Genomic DNA, 27626 nt, shown 5'->3' with positions numbered 1-27626 from the left:
ATGAAGACACATTTTTGGCTCTTCTGATTTTGGAGGAATAAAAGTGCTGTTTACTAGAATTTTTTTAAAAAAAGGAAAAAAAAAAAAAAAAAGAACAAGACCAAAATACTGTACGCACCCAGACACATTTTTTAGGCATTAAAATCCCTGACATTGACACTAGTGGCACACTTGGAAACAGTTAAGAGTTCCTGTAGATCATAATATGCAACAACTGCAAGATTTTCAGTAATACACATGCAATATGCATATAAATATGATTCAGATGGCAGGCAGGGTATCATACAATTTTACTGGCAATAAATAAAATTAAAAGCTTTCTTTCTAGCAGGTTCATATAAGAAATTGATTTTTCTATATAGATATGCAGAAGGCCTAGAGCTCAAAACTAGTATAACAGTTTACAGTCATAGCTGGCCAACAATTAATATTTCCTTCATTTAACATAAGGTATAACCTTTTTATAAGCATACTTACATTTTACACTTGTTCTTTCATGCTAATAAAAACATTCCTATAGAATTCAAACGATAACACACTCAAATACATACTGAAGCATAAAATATTGAACAATTGAAAAGCAATGTACACACATTAATTTACATCACATATTTACAAAACACATTTTAAAAAGAAACAAAAGCATTCATTTAAATACGAGGAGGGGCAGTTTAGTATAAAAAATTCCTGGAAGAGGCCTCTGTCCTTACTCCCAGAGAAGCTACAAGTCTGTTTTCTGCAGTTTATTTAGTTGAGTAGTTAAGATAGAGAGTGTGAAGAATGAAGGCTTGAACAGTAGTCTCATGCTGTAAACATCTGAGTGGTAGCTGCTGGCTTTTCTTTCAGAACAAAATGCATGGTACAAACAATCACTTTTCATCCCAAATATTCATCATCAGTTGGTCAAAAAACTCCAATTCTAAGCTGCTGTTTGTTGGTTTTGTTTTGTTTTACAGTGTTTATCAGTAGCTTCCAGTGTTAAAAGTTTATTTTGGTAGGATATTTTGCCATTCCACTTCCATCAATAGTCTCTAACAGGAGCGAGTTCTGGTATGAGATTAACAGTTATATTTTTATACAATCTACTGACAATTATTTTAGGAGTATATACTAAATTGTTCAGCCCATCAATATATTGACGTTCTCTGGAATATCTCAGAAGTTTGTATCTGCAGAAGGAGTTGGAAGAAGAAAATTGAGAAAGATGTGTAAGAAACAATTCAGTTGATGTTAGACATGATACTGTGACAGTCATTTAATTTTGAAGTGTACCTTCTGAAGCTACTTTCCAGACCTTTGAAATTACCAAATAACCTACCTTAGGTTTAAAAGCAAGCTTTTAAAGATTTTTTTAATACAGTTAGATTTTATGGTCACATATACAAGTTAACACTAAGACTAAATAATAAAGGAGGCATTCAATATGTAAACTTTTTATGGTCCCAAACTAAACAGATTTTTAAAGATTATTCTATTTCTTCATGTTCTTTTGTTATAAAATTCAACTAAGGAGTTTAGGAAAGATTTAGGAATCTTCACTATTCTTCATTATACATTTAAATGTCTGAAATGATTTTCATTTCACTCTTGAGACTCCTGCATTTGCAAAAATCTAATTTTTTTTGGATTAAAAATAAAAGTTCCCCTCCCCCAGATTCTCCATATATACATTTTCGTTTCCTACAACAGATTTATTCATCTCTACTGTACATGTCTATAATTTTATTCATAATTCAAAATTATGAATAAAAGAGAAAAAAAGATGTTCCCAGAAAAAGACATCCATTGATGACAGAATTGACCAGTATTTCTAGTTACCTGAAAACGCATATCATAAACCCTTTCGTTTATGTTTCACCTTCTAAATTTTATGTGTAGCTCATCTGCTGCATTCTGGTTTCTATTCCAGTCCAGGGCAGCCAGAACCTACTGGGCAGTTTAAGTGTTTTGTATCTTTGTAGCAAAAGAAACGAACTCCAATAGAAAAAGTTTTAATCAATATATGCAGAAAATTAGTAGACCTGTATGTTAGAAAAGAATGAAGTATGAGGGAAGAAACCAATCCTTGAGGAGTTTTAAAGTCAGTTTTCATGCAGGAGTCCTTTGTCCTAGCTGCACTGCTTCCTTTTGCAAAATATCCAAAATAGCCAACTAATGGAGCCCTGCCAGCACTAATGCCCAAACTATTCTAGAACAATAATATTATGGATCAAAGGTTATGATGATAATATCTTCTGGTACACAAATTTAGTCTCTCTCATGGCTAAATAAAAATATCTGAACAGCAAACATAATGTGTTTAAGAAAATACAAATTTTAGCACCAAAGAGGAAATAACACTGCTAAGAACTGACTGCTTATTCATATGTGTAGATGCAAGAAAAAAATTTTACATCTTTAGCTGTAGTATTTGACTATTTCTCTGTTTTTCTTACCGTCCTAAAAACTGGACTTCACCTCTGTGATGATGAGGAATGGATTTGTACTTCCCTAAATCACCTTCTGGTCTTGTAACATTGTATCCAGCATAGTGGACCCTGCAGTATAACACATAAACATTTGTAAAAACATCTTTTTAAAATTTGCCATACAAGTTAAAGCGAAAGTAAAAAATACAAATGAAATATTTTAAAGCTAAGTCTTTATGTTCACTGACATTCTCTTCCTAAAAAACCCCACAACACTCAAAACTCAACAACTAAAAAAGCTGGCAAAACAAAGTGCAAAATAATAATAATAATTTTATATTTAATATTTCCTGCTGTTCCAGCAGAAAAGCATGAAAATGGCAAGAAAAAAGTATTTAAAAACCTTGTCCTTTAAAAGATATCTCTTTATATATAAACTCATGCAGACAGTCTCAGCAGCTCAGTAAGAACAGCTTAGACTCATTCACTGTGAGTAGTTGGCAATGCCATGAGCAGGGCTGTCCATTGTCCAGTCTGGGACCACCAATATATTCACAAATTAACCTCTCTTTCAAACACCACCCCTAAGATATGGAACTCATGCTTACACTACATGTCTGTGGGATGGTACTCCATAATGCTAGCAGTAAGACTGATGCAATATGCTTAGTAAGGTTACCTGTTATATCTGTTACAAGACCTAGCTCTTAAAACCCTGCTAGTCCCTAGGCCAAGAAAAAAGAACATCATACTTTTCCCTTCAAATGGTATATTCTGATATTTCTGAAGCAAACTATGTAGAATTTGTCCACGTAAAACAAATTACAAAAAGGTAACAAGTGACAGAACAAAAAGCACCTAATTGGTCTCAAAGAGTGGATGGTACAGAAAGACCTAAGCACTCAAAGGTCACCTGTTCCAAAGATCATCATCTTCTCCACCCCATCCCCAAAAGGCATTTGGAAAACCATTGATCTTCTTGAATTGTTCCACTGTCAGGCCACTTACACCACCGAAGAACTCATTGTATGGAAGGCTGGAAACAAAAGACAAATTTTATATTGTCAGCTGAACTTTGATAGGTACCCTCTCTTTGAACAATATCTTTCAAAAAAGACCAAGAGCCACAAAGTAAGGGCATGATCAGAGGCTGAATGTATTCACTAAGGGAAACTGGTACACGGATTACTAGCATTAAGTAACATACACCAAGTTGAACAAAAGGTTTGCAGTAGTGTTTGATTTGCATAAAAGGTGCTCTTAAACTGTAGCTCCAAGTAGTACCACACATACGAAACAAAAGTCTACCAAGTATTTCAGATGGCTGATTTAGACCCATAGCTGAAGTGTTAAGTGAAGCCCTCAAACTATTTGTGTTGACACTATTCAACTGAAAAAACCCGCTTTAATCAACTGAAAAATTACAAACTAGTAATGCATCAATTAAATAATTTTAATTCATGACTATATTCTACAGAACTGTTAAAATTTGAGAGAAACAGTTTAACAGTACATATTAAACAGTGAATGGCATGCTGATTTAAAAAAAACCATTTTCCCATTTTTAGAAGATAAACTTTTGAATCAAAAGGATCTACAGGCTTTCCGGTCAGTAAGCAACAGTATCTGCTAACACATATAATTAAGCAATAAGCAGTTGGCCAACATGAACAGCCTATCCATATAACATACTATGCCCCACCCAATGTGATTTCCAGTCCTCGAAACACTCTGTCAATCCAAAATTAAAACATTTAAGTATCTATATTTACTCCCATCAATATTAACTTGCATCCTTAACCCAGAAGCTGCTACAGTAAAGTAGCTTTCTTTCAGAAGCAGCACACAATTTCTAAAAACAAAAGTCTCTCAGGAGACACTTCCAAATCTGGAACCTTCAAGGAGTCAAGACAACCTACAAAAAGATTCACCATTGCTTAGGACACAACTGCCACACTGAGTAACTCCAGAATGCAAGGGGAAAGAAAATAGAAATACACAATCATGTAATTTCTGATCTCTGTGGAAACACAGGATTCAACCAAATCTTAATTGCATGTGGAGAAGGTTGTAACCATATTTGCCTTTCAACATTTAACTGAAAGAGCAGGTGTTTTAACTCCCCTCTCCTCCCTCTCAAAAAAACCCACATCCATACCTTCAAAATAACAAAAAAAACCATTGCCAACCCAAAACCAGACCACCAACCAAAACCAACTGGAGTATGACAGTTAATGGGACTATTTAAAGTTCATATGTTTTTGTATTTTATATATCTGGTTTTGTTTATACAAAAATTAGCAATTTTGTAAATACTTGCGTATTTAGACATTATATAAATGCAAAAAGTGTTTTATAAGTACCTACAAAGATAGCTGAAATCTCTTATATATTCATAGATGCTAATTCATTTATTTCTAAATATATATGAAATCTTTAAACATTTAACTGCTGATTGGTTGACAACTTGAAGTCCACACAGCCATGGTTTCAAGGCATTGCTTTTGATCTGTTAGTTGACCAGGTTGTCAAGTTGTTTAATTTCACGAATGAAGTCCAGTATAGCAAATACATACATGTAGCAAGCAATAAGCTACAGCTTAATGTGAAGTGATTCCAAGAATGTCATGAGATAGCAGAGTTAAGAAGCAAGTGACACATCATTAAAGTAAACTCACAGAAGAGAAAGAGGTAAGAAAACTATGGGTCCCACTACATTCACCAAAAGTCAATAGAGACTGAGAGACAATATACAAAATGGTCTAGCAGTAAGAAAATCTTCAGTTTAAAAAGCAGTATGGAACAGAAATAAAAGTGTACATTTATGAGAAAATAAAGACATTTTTCCTGTGATATTTTGCTGCAGATTATCTGCTTTTTTTTTGTAACAGCCAGCACAAGTGTTTACGCAGCCAGAAAACATTTCTAGTAAGTTAGGGAGAATTTTCCCTCTTGACATACACAGCCTTTTTTTTTTTTTCCGAGATCAACCTCACTTCTAATTAGTAACACATCAAATGTAGACACTAAATTTAAATCTTTCTTTTAGTAACTACATACTCATTTCTTTAAATTGCATAGGAAGAGGCTGCTTTGTTTTCACCTACTACATATAGTATCACAAAATTCATACACTTTTAAGTATTTCTGGGTATTTAAGAAATAATGTGAATAAAACTATTTCCTTACATGTACATGTACTTGTCCAGCTTTGCTGCAAAATGGCGTGGCATTTCTCCACACCCATAGTAATTTCTGTCATTTTCAGGTAAGTGATCCACATCATGGAATATTATGCAGTCCCAGACAGCATCCTTCATAGCCTCTTTGAAGCCAACATTAAAGAGCATTGCACGATTAAAAGGTTGTGTACCTGTCTTCACACAGAAAACAAAGGAGACATTGTAAAAATCAAGAAGAGACAAAAAATTCAATACTATGAGAAAAACATACTCTTAACACACACACACAAAAAAAATTGCAATGATGCCTCTTTGGACTGGCAGCTCATGCTGGGTTGGCTGCACCCCAGGACAGGGTTTGCCCTCCTGGCTGCCAGGGCACACGCTGCTGACTCCTGTGAGCCAGGAGTGAGCCTGGCTTCTGCTCCAAACAGCACCCCCAGATCCCTTTGCGCAGGGCTGCTCTCCAGTCAGTCCTCTTCCAGTTTGCACTTGTACCTGGCTTTACACTATTGTAGGTGCAGAGTCCAACATTTTGACTTATTAAATTTCATCCCATTAATACTCCAATTTATCTAGAACCCTCTGCAAGGCATCCCACCTTTAAAAGTCAACCACAACCTACCAGGTGGATATCATCAGAAACTTGCTGATGGTGCATTCGGCTCCTGCATCCACTGAACAGAAGGCCCTGGAACTAAGCCCTGAGGAACACTGCAGCTGACCTACTTTTTTGCCTTGAAAACTTGCAAAGACAATAGATTCTAAGAGGCCACCTTGTTACCTACAAAATATCAGCGTATATTTGAAGAAAAGCATCATGTCTCTGGCCACTGCTTAAACTGGGGAATGGAGGTGAACTTTCCTTTTTCATTTAAAGGAGTAGAGCAGTAGAGCAACAATTTTAAAATTCTGGATTCATCCAAATCTTGGTAAGAATATCAAATCCCTTTTAGTACGGAATCTTGAAAGTTACTTTTCAAGTAGATGCTGTTACCTGTTCAACAACATAGAAGGCGAATTCCAGTCGCTGCTTCTGCAACATAGGTATCAGATGACGGAAAAAGATTGGAAGATGCTCGTGACGATTCCGAAAAGGAATAAGGATAGCCACCTTCAGAAAAAAAAATAAATAAAGGCTATTATATCAGCATTTTAAAATTGTAATTTTTCAATACAGATCAAGTTTCCTGTAGCTTTTCAACTTCTACATTTAAGTTGGCTCAGTGTTTTACATATTGGTTCCCCCTAAGAAAGTGTGCTGGAAATTTGCTCAAATAATTAAGAAAAAGAATTTGAGTAAAATGTAAATAAGATTTTCCTTTCATGTTCACTTGCTTCTAGTTATAATTCAAGTGACAGACACATAGGACAGATTTGCATCCATATGATGAAATGATTAGTAACTACAGATAATGAACCTTTACAAGTTCTTGATGATCCATTTCAATTTTTTTTCCTAGCTGAAGTTTCTTCTTGAGCACAGATGGCACACTACAAATACTATAAGATACTATATATATAGCACCAAAAGACTGAGTGCTTGCAGTGGTAAATTATTCTTATATATCAACAAGAAAAAATAAACCAAAACAGAAAATTAGCATCTAACCTTCCATCGTGGCTTACAGTCATTTGGTTTCCAATGTCCTCCTGGTTTAATGTCCAAATCTTTTGAAAACAGTTGCTGAATTTCATCAAAACTAATCTCACTCATATTGACATCAATAAGGCCTCCTAAAGAGAGGGAAAAAAGACTTATATATTAATTCCAATTAAGACAATTGACCTAACACTACAAGGAATATAATGGCCAAATGACATCAGAAATTTGTAGCTACACTACCCACAGAAAAAAAAGAAACAATTTATACTATCCTCTTAATCTCTAATTCTTATAGAATGAATTTTTAGTGTTTCCAAAAACAAACATTCCTTCCATAAAACCTATAAACAAAATACTCATTTCAGAAGACAGAGAACAAGCAAAGTAATTTGAATTCTGCATCTCTTACAGAAAATTTGGGTTGCCTTTCATTTCAAGTACCACTGTTAACAATTCTACATCATCTGCACTACCGAACCTTTACTCAAATTCTGTGTGCCTTCCTGCTCCACTTCCACATTAAAAGAAAATGCATCATCACTACACTCAACAAACTTCCTTAATTTAAATTTTAGAATGATATGCACATTTCATGTAGAGTATTCATCCACTAATTCACCACTATTTGCTTCAAACTAATTCATAGCAATGGGCTGGATTTGAGAACTACCATTGGTAGAAATAATGACCCCAATGGGAAAAGCATTTGCAAAGGCATGAGAATGAAATTCAGTAAGTTATTGAATAAAGACCACAGTATGATTTGAAAAAAAATCAGGTTAGTACCTAATATGAGAAAATATTAACACTAAGTTGATAGCTGAAAGTTGTCAGTCATCAGCTTATACATGTGTACAAAGTTCAAAACTGGAAATAATGATTCATAGTAAATACCCTCAAAAGCAATAATCAAAGAAATCTGGGGAAAAGACTAATGTAACATGCATTAACCAGAAGCTCAAGTTTTTCTTCAGCAACTACCTCCTCTAAATCATCAAATAAAAATCTTGCAAGAACTTTCTGACAAACACCATAAAGTATTCTTCTCACTTCTGTATAGGAAGTTAAGTATTTTGGTGAGAGTTGGTTTAAAGTCAGTCAAAAAATCACTCCCGTTTTCTCCCATGTATCCATACCCAAAAGATCCTACTTGTGCCAAATAGATTGTGTCACTGAATTAACTACTTATCTAAATATTGTGAAAATACTGAAATTTCTGAAACATACTAGGAATAACTATTATTTTTAGAAAGTAGAAGATACTGCAAAAGCTATTTTAGTTTGGGATATGATTAAATATAGTACTACTTGCAAAAATTAAGAAGGCAACTATTTTTTAATGTAAAATCATAGGTGAAAAATTATCAATAACAGTACACTATGAAGCTATTTCAAGAGAAGATGTAAAGAAACCCATATTTATTTAATTATTTTAGGAAAAAAGGAAACCTGGCAGTTGCTAAAAAATCTGTATAGATAGACACTAGAACAAGCTAATCCTACAGAGATTTAAATAAAATTTTTAAAACACTATAAAGTAAAATAAAATAAAATAAAATAAATATAATTATTTAAAAAGAAGCTTAGATTGTCATAATGGTTGTGTCTGAAACTCTTCAATAACCCAAGAAAGAAATCTTATTAAATAGAGAATCAAGGTCAATCAACAAAGGACCAGTAAATAAACATGCACAAAATAAATTTTAAAAAAATAAATTAAAAAAAAACAATTTCAACTACCAAGAGACAGAAAAACAACAAGAGCCTTTCAGTTCAAATACAGAATCTGAAAAGAAAATAAAGATAAATAAAGGCCAATTACTACACCACAAAGGGAAGGAAATAACACATGATTTGGTTCAGATCTCAGTCTTCCAAGAAAAGTTCAGATGTGATCAGATGATTACAGAGTTTAAATTAGAAAAAAACATCAAATGGTAGAACAGTATTCAGATAAAGCCTTTAGATAAAGCTGCTTCTAACTTCCATGCAGAGTGTTTAAAAAGTAGCTGTAGTAAAACCTGGAGTATTGCTGCTATCAAAAGTTCACAGGAAATGAGTGAATTGAAATCAGCATTTTTTCCCTGCCACTGGTGGGGGCCAGAAGAAGGCATCTCTGTAAATAACTGCACTTATTATTCACTGGTTCCATCAGTGTCTAGCAGGCTGCAATAAAATATATTTACACAACTCGCAAAATAAGAAAGCTGAGAAAGCTAAAAAGACTTTGAAGAAGAAAATCCGAAAAAAAATTAACTCAATAAATGAGATAGATACAGAAACCAATAAAGTAAAATTAATTTAAAATAATAAAGGGTGGTTTGTTGCTGAATGAAAAAATGAGGCATGCACAACAAAAATACCTGACTATGCTGCAGCATGCAGATAGTTTTACAGTTTATAATGGATTGCACATTAATATGAGCCAATGCAATGTAAGTGTACAAAAATAGAAAATCTCATCCTGGAATGTATTAACTGCTGCTATGTGAAAAAAGAGAAGTTTTCCAAAACTAATTTGTTTTGTAATCAGGATTTAAACCAGTTATGATGCTTTACAAAGAAATCAAATTAAAGACAGTCTACAGTGCAAAAAATTCAAGAATGACAAGAGCTTTAGAAACTATGCAGTCTAGAAAGGTTGGGATTATCAATTTATCTACAAAGGAAAAGGCAGACAGACAAATTCTTTTACTGCTTCTGTCTCAAAGAAGAGGTGTTTTCCTCATGAATTACAACAGCATTGCTCAACCAGTGGGTCATAACCTATTATACTGAGTCACACAAAAAGGGCAATAGCTGTTCCTATTTTAAGAGCGTATGTACTTTGGACCAAATATGATTTTATCATGCCCTTTTCATTACATAAATTTGGCAAGTTGATGCAAAGAAGAAAAGTTGACTTCTAAATTACACGTGGTATACATGATTCAATACTCTTTCTTCCCTGGCTATCTCACACTTCCTACAACATTTCATTAAATTAAAAGATCTTGAGAGATGCCTTATTTAGATTATAACTAGAAAGAGAGATTATGATTAAAATGGCATACATGGAAACCAAAATGGAAACACATATCTCATTGTTGAAAAGCAACTTATCCAGTGAATTATTTTCTACTAAAATTATTATTTCTCTATTAAATTAAACAGGACAGAAGGACAGAAGAAGCACAGAGCAATTACTAACAAAAAGTCGACAACAACAACAACAAAAGACAGTAAAAGGAGAGGAGCAACATGGAGATCTACAGAGAAATTACTGGTAGAATTACTTCGTTTTGAACTAATCTGACAGAATTCCAACTGCCAGATCCCGTGAAAGTGCCAATAAAAATACTAATTTATATGCATTTTTCAATCAGCAAAACCATCACATCTTTTTTCTCTGATTATCAAGATTTGCCATTTGCTGAACTGTTTATGTTTCCAAAAGTAGCTGAAATATTTACTATTGAAATAATTTGTGTTTATTTCTTTAGGTGTTCAATATTATATAAAAATGTGATCTTGAAAGTCAAACCCTATGTCTGGAGGGAAAGAGGTTGAAATAAGGATATTATCACACCATGGGGCTAATTACTACCTGTCTTAAGACAGTTTTCTGTATGATTTAGTTTCATAAACAACAGCAACTGATCTATACAGGCTCCATATTTGTGTATTAAAATATAAAACAAAGCTTAGAATCTGACATTGAAAAGAAACACAGCTAACATGCACTGTTTCTCTTCAACAGATAAACTCAGTTGAGATATAAAATAAGTTACAATGGAATCTAGATTATCCTAATAAAATCCACTATTTTTCCTTGAAGAAATACTGATCAGAATTCAGTTCCGTTGCCAGCAACATTTTTTGGTATGATATGGATCTGAACTTCTGTATTTGACATTTAATTAATTGCTCGTGCTGAATGCCAGCCCACAGATTAAGTCAGGTGTCTAAAAGACAAGAGGTTAGAATTCTGGAATACATCACAAATAACTTCAGAAACTATGTGAAATTTTCTTTCTTACAAATCAGTAATTCAATTATTTGATTTCAAATCAGTAAAGGTGATTAGTAAAGAGACCAAAACTTCAGTAACACATTCGTTACAGGCAAATTTTAGCTAAGCATCATTGTGCATTATCAGATGCATTTTATTCATTACTTTCTGTTATGTGCTTAGACTCCTTACAATTACATTGTATATTAAAATAACTGTGTCTTGTTTAAAATACAATGTAATTTACTAGATGAACATTAAGGTCAGTTTAAAACTTACTCATGTAAGGCAGCTTCTCTGGACAAGGCTGGTAAGGAGAGTAGGTGAAGTTCTCTGGAAGATACATTGTTGTTTGAGCAACACAGTCACTAGAATTGTTTCCTTCAGGATAATCTTAAAAAGAAGAATTGATTTTTGTAAAAAATGTCATCCACTGAAATTGTAACATATCATCATGCAGGTGAGAGCATTAATTTTTAGTTAACAAATTCCTAGCAGCATGATTTAAAAAGCATTTTGTTGCACAAGAGGAATAGTAATTAAATACAAGTATCTTTGTTACAGCTAATACAAATATTTCCTACTAAAGTGAACTGATATATAGTAACTATTTGACATTCACTCCAATTTCAGAGAAGTAGGATTTGTGTCTAAGTTTTCATTAAAATGTCATTAATGAGAGACTTTTTTTTTAAAGAAGGCCTTTAAAAAATTAAATAAGAAATATTCTTACCTGTGCCATTCAGTGTAGTATTTTTGTTAGTGTACAATCTTATCATGTGTCCTATTGTTTTTACATTTTCTTTCAACATTATACCACGAGCTTGCACCATAAAGAGATATGTGTTTGCTGATAAAATGAAAAACAATTTTGAAATTGTATTAAAATAATGCATTTCTAAATTATTCTAACATACATCTACAATGTGTTCAACATTTTTTGCAGTGTTTGAATCCATGGTCAGTGAACAATAATTCCTTGAGATGAAGGTCCACGCAGTGAAATCTAACAGCAACAATAGAAAACAATAAAATGGATTCATAACCATGGTTTTCCCTATTCAAACCCAAAAACTACACACTTTCAATAGACATTTTATATGACACTTTCATTTCTCTTTAACTTATAGAAAGCAACTGAGAGTGACAAGAAAGTTTAATTTTCCAATAAAAACATTTTCATATGTAGATGCATGTCTCATATATAGATCTACAAAACCACCATTGAAATATTGGGGGGGGGGGGGGGGGGAAGTCTAGAAAACCTTTTAGTCCCATATAGTGGTCCCTTTTTTACTCACTAGTTAACACAATCTCCAGTCAAAATGTGCTGTTATTCGTTCACTCCAAACAGCTGCTTTGTTATACAACTGTTACAAATCTCTGCCAATCTCAAAGTATTAATGTTTTATAATTATACATGAAATATTTATTATAGGCATCAAGGGTGAGTAAATCAACATTCTGAGTCATTAAGTGATTCACTAACAACCACAGCATGAAATATTTCTCTGTCTCAATCTTGCACCCAAAGCCTCAAATATGATCTCAAGACATTTCTTTGTATTCAACAGAAGTTAGTAAGGTAGAAATGAAGCTGTATTTATATTTGAGTAAGCAAATGTCTACCCAGGACTCAAAGAGCTAAAAAAATATTTCAAAGGGAAGGACAAATTTCCTTTACAGAAGATAGCAAAGAAGGTCAAAGGGATCATCTGTCACTTCACCTACATTAAGCATCCAGTTGTCTGGGGGATGTTTGGCTCCCTGTATCTAGTAACCACCCTAACAACAAAAAAATGCTCTGCATCTTTGGGAGAAAGAACTAAACATACCAGGAATGAAAAATAAATAAAGAGATGAAAGAAAAGTTAGAAAATTATCTCAGGAACTCCATCAGATGACCCAGCACCAGAGGCATGACACAAATAACTTCAGATCCACCAGTAACTTCTTATAGCCTCACACAGAGTGTAGAGCTACAGAGAACTGTGTGTAAGGAACTGGGGGCACTTCCAGAGGAAAACACGGTGATTAATTCCACCACATGAGCAAATGATACTACCAACACCTACAGAGATAAAAACACCAGCATAAGCTTCCAAAGAATAGTAATTCAAAGCCCTACAATAATGTCTTTATTTTTAAATGAATGAATGGGGGGTTGTCCTGGCTTTCAAAGAACTCCCCATTAAAACAAGGAACATTAACAGCTAAAAGAGAGGCTTTGAATTTGCCGTGAATGGCATGTAACTATCAAACCCTTGGCCAGCATGACTACCTGTGTTCGTTAACAAGAGTTTACAAGAGTGTAAAAGTTACTCAGCTGCTATGATCCTGAAGTTGTCTCAACATCTGGCCACCAAAACAGAAACAAAACAAAACAAAAAAAATTGACGACAGGTAGGAAATCCCTGAAGAAAGATTCTTACCAGGATTCAAGACAACAGATGACGTTCAGATTTCCTTACACAAAAACTTCTCAAAATTCTAAACCAATTCACATAAAGTAACACACTGTGGTTCCTATTGTTTAATTCCATTTTCCATTCAGATACTGGGATTTTTAGGGTGTCTCTACCAAGCATTTCAAGGATTTTGTACAATCTGTGAATTCATAAATGAAGTTACCAATTCAAGAAATGTCCTCCTTTGGGAATCAACATAAAGGCAATTTGATCTGTTCCTCCAAGAACAATTATTTACCTTCAAACAAGCAATTTCAAAATTCAAGGCTTTCCTGAAAGTAAAATCATGTGTATTTTTGCCTTTCAAAAAATGCCTAATTAAAAAATTTCTTTCTTCAAATTTTAAAATATTTTAAATTGGTATCATCCCTTCTTTTTCCCCAAATACATTTTTTTCTCCTGTAGGTACAGCTCTTCTCTTCAATATCTTCCTATTCCAACACTAAAATAAAGTGGGTTATTTAATATAAATCCGTTAGTAAATACTGATTTCAGATCTAATCTCTGGAAGACTGTGTGCTTTATTCTCCTTTTTAATGTGATACCAAAAGCTAAAGTCACTTGAATTTTTAACTCTTATAAACTCTTATAAATTTTTAACTCTTATATATGTTTAGCTTTATAAACAAGGTTTATAGAGCTTTCAGCAGGTTTATAGAAGGATAAACTTAATTCACATAAACTAGGTGTGGCAGACTGATGTGGCTAACAGCTAAATCCCCACCCAGTTGCTTGCTCACTGTCCTGAAGTGAGATGGAGGAAACAATAAGAATGCCAAAAGTCTTAGGAACGTGATAAAGTACAGAACTGAGAGTAAGAATTTTCAAACGAGTCTGCAACAAAGTCAAGAGGCCACATAAATGTTCTCAATTTTTATGGGAAATGTTACTGCAGTCCAGACAATGTAGATATAAACCGTGGAAAAACAAGATTTTCTGCAAAAGCACCTACATCTTCCCTTCACCGAAATACAACTTACCCCTTCTGACACAGAGGAGAAAAATTTGAACAAACACGAGACCTTTGTGAAACAGAAAGCTAGTAAAGGCTTTTGTCTCAAAAATAGACACCATGAAAAGACATGATTGAAAAAACCCAATCAGGTAAAGTCTGCTGCCACCTTGGCTTAAGTATGCAAGAGCTGCTCTTGCAAACCAGGGAGATCTAACCTTGCCATGTTTTTATCAAGTAATTCTTGCAGTCTGCCTCCTCTTTCTGGCTCAGCTGCTTGTCAACTCACTATCCAACTCTACCCAAATACATCAGCACAATGAAACATCCTCCTTTCTGGGGAGTCTTTTTCCCACTACCTGGCTCTCCAGCACAATCACAATTACAAGGAGTACAGATCTGCTCAATTTATTCCACTATCATTCAGCAGTTGCTTAGGTAGCAGCAGATGCTTGAGCAGCCAATTAATTGTCAGAAGCTAAAACATCAGGCAAAACCCAAAGATATTAATTTAGTCCTAAAAAGATATCTCATCTGCTGGCACAGGTGTGTTGGCAAAGACCTGTGACAAAGAGCACAGTACATGTGCCACCTCAACCAGCAGCAACAGCAACAAAGTATTCAATCCACACAGCCCAGAAGTGCAACAGAGAAACACAGCTTTTCTTCTAGGGGCTGGGGGATCCCTGACAGCAGAAGGCAGCCAGATAAAACTCCAGAAGGTTCCTGGTGTGCCCTGATGGCAACTTCCTGCCGCAAGTGCCAGAGCCAGTGAGGGGAAGTCATCTGCAGAACCTCATACTTACCAAGGAGGAGGGGTTCACTGGGGATATGAAGATCAAAGGCAGCCTTGGCTGCAGAGATCATGAGATGGTAGAGTTCAGGATCCTAGGGACAGGAAGAAGCAAAAGAAAGCTCACAGCCTTGGACTTCAAGAGAGTAGACTTTGGCCTCTTCAAATATCTGTGTGGTCGAGTCCCATGGGAAAGCCCTCAAGTGAAGATAGGGGCAAGAAAGCTGGGTAATATTCTGGGATGGGATAATCTCCTTCAATCTTCAATCTTACAAGAGATCCATCCAAACAACCATGAAAACAGGTAACATGCCAGGAAGCCTGCATGGATGAACAAGGACCTCCTGGGGAGGGGGGGGGGGAACCACCCCACAAAAATAATATAGTGGGAGGAAGCAATCACAGGTAATGCAGGAGGAATACAGAAAAAATATCTGAGTATCCAGGGATGCAGTAAGCAAAGCTAAAGCCCAAATGGAACTGAGTCTGGCCAGGGATGTCAAAGACAAGAGGAAGCATTTCTCTAAGTACAAAGGTGACAAGAAGAAAACTCAGGAGAATGTGAACCCACTGCTCAGTGGCAAAGACACACAGATAAGTCTGTAATCCTGAATGTCACCTTTTCTCAGTCTTTATCAACAAGACCAGTCTTCAGGAAGTCCAACTCCCCAAGACCAGTCTGGAGCAAGGAAGTTGTACTCCTGCCCTTGGTGGAAGGCTTAAGCAAACAGGACACAGTTTAAGCCCGTGGGCCCTTTTGGGATGTACCAAGTGCTAAGGGAGATGGCAGATGTCATTGCACAGCCACTCCTGACCATCTTTGATCCATCATGATGAGTGGGAGAAGTGCCTGAGGACCAAAGGAAAACAAATGTCACTCCTATCTTCAAGAAGGAAGACCCAGAGAAGTACAGGCTGATTAGCCTCACCTTGATCCCTGAGAAGATGATGGAGCAGCTAATCCTGGAAGCCATTCTTCAGGTACATAAATGACAAGAAAACCAACTGGGTAATCTTCCCTGATGAAAGATAGATAAGGAAAGAGCAGGGGCCATTGTTTACCAGGACTTCAGTAAGGCCTTTCACTGTATCCCATGAAACCCTCACAGACGAACTGTTGCTGCACAGGCTGGCTGAGCAAACAGTGAGCTGGATCAAAATCTGACTGACCAAGCCCAAAGGGTGAGGTCAGTGACCACTGACGTACCCCAGGCGTCAATACCAGGTTCGTTCCTGTTTAACACCTTCATTAATTATCTGGATGACAGGCAGAACATAACCTCACAAAATTTATTTATGACACAAAAATGGGGTAAGTAGCTGATACGCCAAAGGGCCCTGCTGTCATCCAGAGGTACCTCAGCAGGCTGGAGAAATGTGCAGACATGAACTTCATGAAGTTCACATGGAACACTGCAAATTTCTGCACCTGGGGAGGAACAGCCCTATGCACCAAATTATGCTTAGGGGCATCCAACCGGAAAGCAGCTTGACAGAAGAGGCTTTGAAGATCCTGGTGGACATCAGGTGGAACATGAGCCAGCAATGTGCTGCAAACAAGGGCAACAGCATCCTGGGATGCATTAGGAAGAATGCTGCCAGCAGGTCAAGGTGATCCTTCACAGCCTTCACTCAGCACTGTTCAAACCACACCTGGTATAGTGTCCAATTCTGAGCTCCACAGTGGAATAGAGAACATGGACATCCTGGAGAGCATCCAACAATAGGCTATGAAGAAGACAAAGCAACTGAAGTATCGCTCCTATGAGGAAAGACTGAGAGAGCAGGGATTGTTGAGCCCGAAAGAGAAAGCTCAGAGAGTCACATTAATGCGTACAAAGGGTAGGTGCATACGTATACAATGTATATGAAGGGAAGGTGCAAAAAGGGACGACAGAGCCAGCCTCTTTTCAGTGGTGCTCAGGGACAGAAGCAGAGGCATGGGCATAAACAGAAACACAGGATGTTCCACCAGGAAACACTCCTATATTGGGAGATGCAGCACTGGCACAGATTGCTCACAGTGATTGAGGAGAATACTCTCAGAAATATTCTAAAGTCTTCTGGACACAGTCTTGGGCAACTGGTTCCAGGTGGCACTTCTTGAGTAGGGAGGTTGGACTAGATAATCTCCAAAGATCCTTTTAACCACAACTAACCTGTGATTTTTCTTCTACTTTTGTCTTTCTGCATTTGTACCAACCCTCACTGTGACACTGCAGGGCAAAGAACAAACCGGAAAGGCAAAATTTCACACGTAACCAAAGAAAACATCTAACAATGTAACCACCTAGATGCAATTTTATTCATATTCTTCTTATTTCACTGTACATGGTTCATAAGAAAAAGAATTTCTGACTCCAGAAACATAGAATCCAGGCTGTTATACAGTTCACAAATTAATCAGATGGAAAGTGCAGTGAGGAATATAAAACAACACACACATATAGGACACCTTGGAATCAATTCTATACTCAGTGTTCCATCCCAAGCAACTGCAAGTGTGAGCTCAGAGCTCATAACTAATTCAGATGAAGTTTTCCTATCAATTGATCCAGACCTGCATCAGCAGTCATGAACACACAGCCACATGTCAATCATCAAAAGTCCTGGTTTTAGGTCATTATTTAAAACTCATTCTGGTAACGCACATTAGGGCATTAAAGGGATCATCCTGTATTTCAGAGGACATATTAAAAATATCAGATGAATCATATTTTGTCTCGAATTTTTATAGTTCACTAGTTATTAATAGTTTTATGTGTTAGACTGTGCAGGGGGGGGCGCAATGCATTCATTCTAAAAGTGTAAAAATATCTGTAAAAATGGCTCAATGTTTTACATCAGGTAGCTTTTTGTTATTTAAGTATTCACTTGAAGACTACTTCCACCTTTTTTAAAAGAATACAGTATCATCCACTGATCAACCTCCATTAGGGAATCAAGCTCCTTCCAAGCAGTACACCAAAAAGCAAAGCACTTCTCACGATACTGCATTAGTTTATCATCCCACAACTTCACAGGAAAAGCACAAGACTCATTTTTTATATAGAAACTTAGTAAGTCATCATGCTGTACTCATACACCAAAGCAAAGCCAAAAAATTATGCCACACACTTAGAAGCAATCAATGTAGTAAAATATACAACAGAATAAGGGAAGTTGAAACTGGGTCAATGACTGACATTCTGAACAAGACTAGGAAGTTAGAAATGTGATTACTTTAAAAACATAGAAAAGTATTAATTATTACCAGAAATTATTTTAAAATGCCAAACAAAAGATGAACAAACCTGGAGGTCACAAATTTAATTTAAAATGCAGCTTTTATTCTGCCAAAGCAAAACCAGAAAACCAAGGCCAAACAAACCCAAAAACACAGAAAAAAGCATCATGTCAAGAATATTTTCAAAGCAATTAGCAAAAAGTTAACATGCTCAGACCTTAAAGAAAAGATGATCTATCATCACAGCATTTGTAGCAACATTATACACTGCTCTTTCTGAGGAAAAAAATGCTGAAAAACCCAGATAGGAAATATTTCATAGAGAACCCATGGATTCTGCAAGATTCAAATGTAGTAAATATATCTTTACAGAGAATAGGTCTTGACAAATGACCATTGCCCCTGAAGTTACTCGTCTGCTAGTCAACACCTGTTTTCACAGGACTTCTGAAAAGCAAATGCATCATATTGCATTACAATTGGTATGGATTCAAACAGGTTAACAGAAAGTTCTCCACTAGTAATTGTAAATGGGGAATCATCTCATGGAGGCATTTCTAGAACAAGTCCCACATGGATCTCTTCTTATCTCAAGGTTATGTGATATTGTTCTCAGCAATACTAGAGTTAGAAATACATTATTGGCAGAGTTCATGCATGGCAAATTAACACAGAAGTGTTAAATATTAAATTCTATAATTAATCTAAATATACAGTAAATAGAGGTCAGCTGAAGATCGCTTCTGAAATGTCACAGTTACAATTCTAGGAGCTAGAATACTTTCCACAGGATAATGACTTTAATCTGTGAAACTGATTCATTAAACAATTTAGCAGTGAAGGACAATACCCCAAGTAATGTAAGACTGCTATAAACTGGTTCCTATTCAAAAATGGAAATCAATAACAAACATAATAATAAAAACTAATAAATACTATTTTAAGTATTAAACTTCCTTAGCATCTTATTTGTTTTTACATATCTGTTGTTAATCAGAAGTTGTTTTTAAAACAGATACAACAGCAGGAAAAAAAGAAAACCTGTGTTCCTTAAAATATATGCTTTACTTGAATTGTTTTAGAATATTGAATAGCAGTTTTGCACTATTTGTAAAGTAATAATAAATTCAATAATTTCACAAGGATAGTGAGACTGTATTTGAGTGTGTGTATATGTATACCACCCTATAAGAAAAATATCTTAGAAAGACATAAATCACCTCAATCTGTTGAAAAAAACAAAAGCTATCACTGTTTCTGGAGGCTAACTGATCCTTCAAATGGCGCAGATGGACAAATCTGTATCAGTTGCAACAGAGAAGCTACAAGATAGTTTTTAATACTTCAGACAACCTCTGTATACTCACTGCAACAATGGATATGCCAAATGGATGAGTCCTCTGACTGCAAGTCTGAGGATTGTATAAATGTCAGTTCTCTGTTTATTGGGAGACAGTAAATGACAGGATCTCCATTTACAGTGAACAAATTGAATCAAAATATCTTTCCCTAGCAGTAGTTTTAAGCATGATAAAAGATACAATGTTCAATATAATTTCTAACATATTTGATACTATTCTATCCTCTCAGGGTATTAGTTGATTATACAGTAAGCTGTAGAATAATTCAATAAATGTACAATGAACTGAAGGTAAAGGACAACCACAATCTATGAAAGTGAACTGACCATTGGTGATAGCTTGCAAAAAAGCATCTCTTGTATGTTAAAGTTCTGAAACCAATCTCTGCATTGTGCTCACAAGAATCTAGCACTGGATCCCACACAAAGCATAATCATTTCATGCTGCTCCCCATAATATCGTTGCATAATTTGAATACAAAAGATTACCTAAGAGTAAGAGCTATAGAAAAGCAAGCAAAACTAGTCACTTGTAGAAATAGTCTTATTAATCAGAAGCCAGTAGATAAGCTACCTTTCAACACAGACAGATGTGGAAATGGTTGAAGCTCTGGGCATGGCAGCAAGGCATCACAGTTCAGATAAACGTCCCCAGGGTATACAATCTCTCCTTCTCAACCCATGAGAAGAATGCATTTAGATAACTGGCTGGCTTAAGTGAAAACTCATTTCACATCAGGTCTCATAATTACTTTGTCCTTGTGAAGTTAGCTGTACACCATAAGTACCTGGGGTTTTCTGTTTTCTAACTAAGAACAACATCACAAAATGAATACTGATTGAAATCTTATGCAGGCAAGTTCCCTGACTAATAACAAGTAATACCTAAGGGTTTTAGGAAAACTATCAGATAAAAATGCAGAACAACTGATTCAGAAATAAATATGCATGTTTAGTCGAAGTTAATCTGTTGATAAAAGTGAAAGACAGTCATGAATGATAGGACTACAATAATTTATTCAGCATCAGGTGCTAGGAATGACCGTGCTTGGCCAACATAATGGAAAAGTCTTTGCACCTCCCAGACCAAGGCAGAAAACTTACCCATGATACTGCCGGAGTTCAGTGGGTTCAATGAGCTCAAGCGCTTAGTCAGAATGCTGAGGAACATTTGATCACTGCAAATCAGAGATCAAGCAGAGTGTTTAAACCTCAATTTCCCCTTTGCACAAGAGAAAAAGGAAAGTCCCTATAAATCAGAAGTAAACTACAATTTCACAGCTAAAGGATTTGATGATAATTTGTGGAACTGACATGAAAAACTGCAATGCAAGCATGAAGAAGACCTCTGCAGCTAATGAAAGTACTTCTGCCTCCAAATGAAGCTTTTTAATAACAGGTGAACTTTAATAATGGAATATAGCCGAAAATAGCTCCCAAACAACAACCAGTCCTGCAGTAGGGGCATTTCCCTGCAGAAATTATGAAACAATGGGACAGACAAGTTTTATTTACTCAAGAAACTTGTAAGAGACCCATGAGAATAATTCCCTAGAAAGAAATAAAAGAAGACAATAACGGGTAAAGAAAAATACAAACATGAACATCTACTATGCCCTGTAAAACTCATCAGCCTTTCATCAGATACTTCCACACAGCACGAGAAACAAGCAAGTTGTATTAGTCCTATTTCACTGCAGCCCTTGAGCTAACCCTATACACAGGCTCTATTACAAAACCCTCAGACAAGTATTACCAGCCACCTACCATTGTGGCAAACACAGTCAGCAGTATCCTGCCCGTACTGGCAACAGTATAACCAGCAAATCCATATGAGCAACTGTTGTCTATTCTGCAGCTTGTGAAAATGTATTCGGGGTACTATGTCCAGTTTGGGCATCCCAGTAAGAGACAAACATTAATACCAGAACAAGCCCAGAGGAAACCTTCCAAAACTGAGCTCATTATGTACAAGCAGAAACTAAAAGAAATGAGCTTGTTCAGTCTTAAATAGAAATGTCTAAGAGAAGGATGCTTTCTTTTTTTTGCTCTCTTCAGCAATATAGTACTGCTGTACAGAGAAGACTAAACTGAACACTCGAAGGTACTCAGTGAAAATACACAAGGCATTGACCATAAGGTGGGATATTACAATTATATATTACAATTCTCTCACAGTTGTCTGACACTGGAACAGGTTTCCCAGAGAGATGGCAAAATCTTCATCCCCGGATTTATTCAAAACTCAACTGGACACGACCCTGAGCAATTTGACCCAGTAGGATCTGCTTTCAGCAAGAGGTTGGATCAGGTGACTTCCAGGTGCCCCTGCCAATCTAAATTATTCTATAATCAAACAGAAAGTCTTTGGAAATACCACAGCTGCCACAGATGCCAGGAACAAAGAATACCAGCACAAAGGCTATACTCATATTTATGGACTCAGCACCTGTAAGCAATGATAAACATTTAACTTGCTGATAGCATTTTCAGCACTCTCCTCCATTTCTGCACAAGTTCAAAACAGTGATATCATTCTTCCTATTAGAAAAACTAGTCCCTAGTAACAGAACATGATTTATTCTGTTATACAAGATTTATATAAAATTGTGAGCTAAAGCCAATAGAGATGTTCCAAGTTCCAGCTGCCTTGGTTAGGACTGACAAAGAAGTAGCAAGATTTTAATAAAAGAAGCAGAAGACCATAAGAGAGAAAACATTAGCTGTTTTTTCCTCCTCAATCTCATTTCACCATTCAGGATTCTTAGTTACTGATGTCAACATAGACTGCATCTTCTTTGATCACTGCACTGTTTCATAACCAGCTCATATTTGAACTGGATAGGTCATTACATCCAAGGTAGACAAGATAGAATCACAGAATATGCTGAGTTGGAAAGGACCCATTAGGATCATCGAGTGCAACTACTGACCATGCACAGGACCTCTCCAAGAATGTCACCATGTGCCTGAGTATGTTGTCCAAGCACTTCTTGAACTCTGTCAGGCCTGATGCTCTGACCTCTTCCCTGGGGAGCCTGTTCCAGTACTCAAGCACCCTCTGGCTGAAAAACTAGACTGCAATTGACTACAAACATGGAGAGCTCTAAGATACCCTTCCACCCAATCTAAAAAAGGTTCTCTGCTGCAATAAGACAGAAAGGAATAACCCAAGGATGATTAAGAGATCATTTTCTGAGATCTGTTATGTTGTCCAATGTAATTTCAGTTATAATTCTGAGCACAAATGGGAAAAACAGGCAAAAATGGAAAGAAATTGTCTCTTGCAATACTCAGGTAGGTTTGGCAGTGAAATTAGACCAGCAAATGCTCTCTCCCTTGGTCACCATTGCCTTGTTAATTTGTCTTATTTTCCTAATCTTTGGAGCCTTTCCACAACATAAATTCAAACATACATATGGGTTCTGAATAGCTGTCAGGACCAGACGTAGATTGAGTCCCTTTTATTACTATTTCTGTCTATAACACTGAAAAAAACTCCCATATTGGTGCCAAATACTCCTGCTCTCAGCTAGCTTCTTCAGCCTTTAACTAATATATGAATATTTGCAACTTTCAATGAAGTTTCAGAATCAGAGGCTATTAATTCAAGATCAGAAACTTCAGTTTCTGCTCTTACCAGAGGAACACCAAATGAAGTACTGTCACAAAAGTGGTTATTCTGGAGAAGCAGAACCTCTTATCTGCTTTCATTGAATACTTGAAACTATCACACAGAAGTGTCATTAAACATTTAATGAAATTTTTAAATTTAAAACATTTGAAATGTTTTTGACCATTTTAACTTGACATCCTATGCCTTAAGATTTCCCTCTAAAACATCAGAAGAAATATTAAACATGAATTTCCTGAATTAAACAGGAAAAATTTAGAAATATAATTGTCTCCTCTAATTAACAGTTAGAAATCAATCTGCTCTCGTGTTTCAGCTCCTCAATCAAAAGACTATCAGGATGCTAGGGTATGGCTGCAATCACCTCTACCTCATCCAATCATCTGTGCTTACAGAAAAGGGAAAAGCAGGCAAATGAACAATCCCAACATAGTGTATGAATTCTTCTCAATATGAAAATGTGGTTTTCCTCCCCTTGTATTCTGAAATACTTGGAATATTAAAAGCTTCTATTTTTCAAAGAACCAACATTCTGAGAGGTCTCTTCAAAAAACAAACAAAACTAAACCAAACAACAAAAAAACCCCAGTGATAGTATTACAATATCTGTAATTATGCTGCAAATGAAAACTTTTAAATATTAAACAAATAATTAAATTTCTTAAAATAAGTAATTAAGATTTCTTTCCTCTAAACTTGTCAATATTTCAAGTTGACCTAAACTGCATTTGTTACAAAATTTGCAGTTTCAGTAAAAAAAATGCAGTAACTCTATTTTCTAAATAGTTTGTGAAGGACAGAGGGAATGTGACAGTGACATCTTTGAGAGTTCTTCCAGTGCTAAGAGCTTACATGTGCAGACGTCTTCTCCCTTTGATAAGGTGTGAATTGCTTGCTAGGGGGACTCCCACTTCATTAGGCCATAAGAATTCAAAATTACAATCGATTTTGACATCTCAGGAAACCATTCTGCTATGTAACTCACTTATTTTTCTTCTCCCACCTTCCAGTACACTTCTGCTTCATAAAACATTTGGAGTCCAACTTCTCCTACTTTTTTCAGTACCTCTGACCACCACAAAGAGAAGGGAGCCAGGGAACAGCTCCAGTTCCCTACATCACAATTAGAATTTTCTTCGTCTCTGACACTGTGCTTTGTAGCTTGTTGAGGAAGAAAACGTTCCGGTGAACTAAAATATCTTCAGTAAAACATTTCTGTACATATAAATTATGACATGCCCCCACCATTTATGACTTAGCTGCAGAATATATTTCATGAAAAGTTGCTAACAGGTAAGGTGGCTGAGCTTCAAATAAGCAACCTTTAGCATTTCTCATCTCCACACACACAGTCAGCCTTGACTTAGATTCATCTGTTTCATTATACTCAGCAAAAAGTTGCAAGTAGAGTGAAATATTCTATTCTATCACAGTATGCAAATGCCATGAGCATACAGCATAGGATTATTACATGAATCATCTGCCTGTAAACTTAGGTGTTCTTAAGTGCTTTGAAAATCTTCTGTTCTTACAACTTACATTTTCACTATACTGCCAGGAAGCTTGTTGGTTTTTAGATAATATCTGGCCTTCTTTCTCTCCATTCCACACAGTAACATTTTAAGAAGCAAATTCCTGGGAAATCAACATTACATCTGCAGGCTGAGATGTAAAAGTTTCCTACTGCCTTTTCCTTTACCATTTTCTACATTCCCTTCCCCAGGATCCTTCAGACCAGCACAGCAGCATTTCAAGATGGACCTAAGAAGTGCCACAGACAAGGAATAAGTTCATTATTGCAGGGGTTTGACTTAAGCTGGATGAGTTCACAACACAACTGGATACAGTTAGGGTAGCACAGCATTGATCAGTAGCTGGAAAGAGCTGTAATCTCACAAATTCATGTAACTACCCAAGATTTTTCATTGTTAAACCACATCTTGAGAGGGCCAACTACAGTATTTATTTCTGAGACAGCCAAAGAGTCTAGTTTTAGTATGATTCTTTTTTCCCTCAGAGTTGATCAGACCTAATTAACCTACCCCAAGAACACTTTTGGTACCTACTGTTGATTTCACTTCATTCCTGATACAAAGGAAAGTGAACACACATGTAATTCCCAATAGCTGAGCAGAAAGATGAAGCCAGGAACTAAAAGTCTCATCACTAAAGGCTCTGATTCTGAACAAGGTACTGCATAAGCCTTGCTTAGTGAGATAATGTACTTTCTAAGAAAATACCCACTGGCAAGACACATTTAAGTAACAAAGTAAAACTATGGCTGCATACATTATGCAAGATGTTAGAAGTTTCACTTATAAAGATGTAGAAATTGTACTCTATTTGAATCATATATCAATTACTTACAATTAAAGTCTACTTTATACATGTATCCTGCACTAACATCTCAAAGACCTAAGATGTCTTAATAGACATCAGCATGATTCTCACTTGGAAGACTACATCACATACCTTTCAGCAGGAAAACAATGACAGACAAGAAAGTTCAGAACTCCAACCCTAGAAACATATTTCCTAATTTTTTTTTGTATTTATTTGAACTAGAAGAATAATTGGCAGATCTGTCAATATTGTAGGATGTACATAAGTAAAGGAGAATCATAGAATGGCAGGTGAACTATATAGAACTATTTAAATATAGAAGCAACAATTGCACCTCGAAAGTGTTTACAAGTTAAATAGAAGATAGTGAACAAAAGGGACCCAAACAGCATAAAGACATGATCAACAGGAGACAATTCCTGAAGATTCAGTGGTCACATCAGTGTGGACAGGACTGTCCACAATGAAGTAAGGACTGCAGAGAGAAGTTTTAAGCACTAAGGATGAAGAGAGAGATGATTTTGCAAGTATTTAGGAAGCACCTGATAAGCAAGGGCAGAAAAATAAGACAACATTCCCTGGAAAAAAAAAAAAAAAGGAAAACATTCCCTAACCAAGTGACACCCAACACAGGGAAATCCCACAGAGCACCATACAGGGTACCACTGGCCTTAGCTCCGGGGTAATGCTAACCAGTTCTGAAAGGATCATCCACTGAGAAAACGCCTAATGGCCTCCCAGTAACAGCAAAAGAGCTAAGGAAGGAGACCAGCACATTTTTTTGGTCTGTTTTAGACACGAACTTGCACATTTATTTTATGAAGCTTCTTCCAAATGAATGGTTTGTCTCCCTCTGAAGTGGTTCCTTCAGAAGTGGAAGTTACCAAACTGTAAAACCTGTGAAGAGAGAGAGACCCCCACTAACGGAAGTAAACAACAAATATTCAAACTGGTTCTTCATTTTTGTTCACACGGGCTTTATTATTAACGCAGCTACTAACAGTTTGAAAGATTAATACATTTAAGCGACTCCAGCAGTTTTGCAATTCTTTCGGGAGTCATACCACCGTAACACGACGAAACGCTGAGCCGCTTTAGTGCCTCACTTTGCCAGCCTGAGAAGCAAGGGCAGCATCCACCTACCTCGCGATGGCAGATGAACCTTCTAGAGCGTTTGAAAGCAGCAGAACAAAGATGCGGGATCCGCGCACGTTACCGCCGCCCCCGCCGGCCGCCCCGACCCTTCCCGGGCGGGCTGGCTCGCGTTCCGACAGCCGAGCCGCCCCTCGCCCGGCGCCACCCGTGCCCTCCCCGCCGCGGTGACAGCCCGGGGAAGGCGGGCGCGGCCCCCACCTCCGCCCTCACCCCCGCTCTCCGAGGGGGCGGCTCCGGACTCACCGATCCCAGGAGCCACATAGATGAAGTAGAGGCAGGATGAGGAGAAGGAGAAGAAGAAGATGAAGGCGAGCATGGAGCGGTTGGAGACGCGCAGCGCCTTCCGCAGCAGTGGCATCCTCCCGCCGCGCCGGCCGCCGGCCGCTCCGCTCAGTCCCGGCGAGCCGCGGCGGCGCTTCCTAGGGGCGGGCGGCCCGCTCCTCCCATGGATCGGGCGGCGAGAAGGTGACGAGGGGGCGAGGGGAGCCCCCTCCCTCCGTCCCCGGGA

General features: G+C 36.8%; 1 protein-coding gene across 1 annotated transcript; it reads right to left on the bottom strand.

Annotated features, from left to right (window-relative positions):
- Positions 1-57: 57 nt before the first annotated feature.
- Positions 58-27626, bottom strand: B4GALT6 (beta-1,4-galactosyltransferase 6). The gene is made up of 9 exons (XM_066182062.1): positions 27362-27626; positions 11921-12037; positions 11467-11580; positions 7203-7327; positions 6588-6704; positions 5598-5785; positions 3322-3444; positions 2436-2537; positions 58-1169 (listed from the first exon to the last, which is right to left on the bottom strand). The coding sequence occupies exons 1-9, from the start codon at positions 27474-27476 to the stop codon at positions 1022-1024; spliced, it is 1149 nt and encodes a 382-aa protein (XP_066038159.1). The 5' UTR covers positions 27477-27626; the 3' UTR covers positions 58-1021.

Source organism: Chamaea fasciata, unplaced genomic scaffold, assembly GCF_029207755.1.
Source record: "Chamaea fasciata isolate MVZ Bird 193981 ecotype frontalis unplaced genomic scaffold, bChaFas1.0.hap1 SCAF_1, whole genome shotgun sequence".
In the NCBI taxonomy this organism is placed as follows: domain Eukaryota; kingdom Metazoa; phylum Chordata; class Aves; order Passeriformes; family Sylviidae; genus Chamaea; species Chamaea fasciata.
This window is presented reverse-complemented; position numbering and strand designations above follow the sequence as displayed.

Excerpts from the sequence above, each read along its gene's own strand:
- B4GALT6 (XM_066182062.1), bottom strand. The coding sequence starts at position 27,476 with ATGCCACTGCTGCGGAAGGCGCTGCGCGTCTCCAACCGCTCCATGCTC. Across the intron at positions 12,038-27,361 it reads CTATGTGGCTCCTGGGATCG|CAAACACATATCTCTTTATG; the intron begins GTGAGTCCGGAG and ends TCATTTTATCAG. Across the intron at positions 1,170-2,435 it reads GAAGTCCAGTTTTTAGGACG|ATACAAACTTCTGAGATATT; the intron begins GTAAGAAAAACA and ends CTCCTTCTGCAG.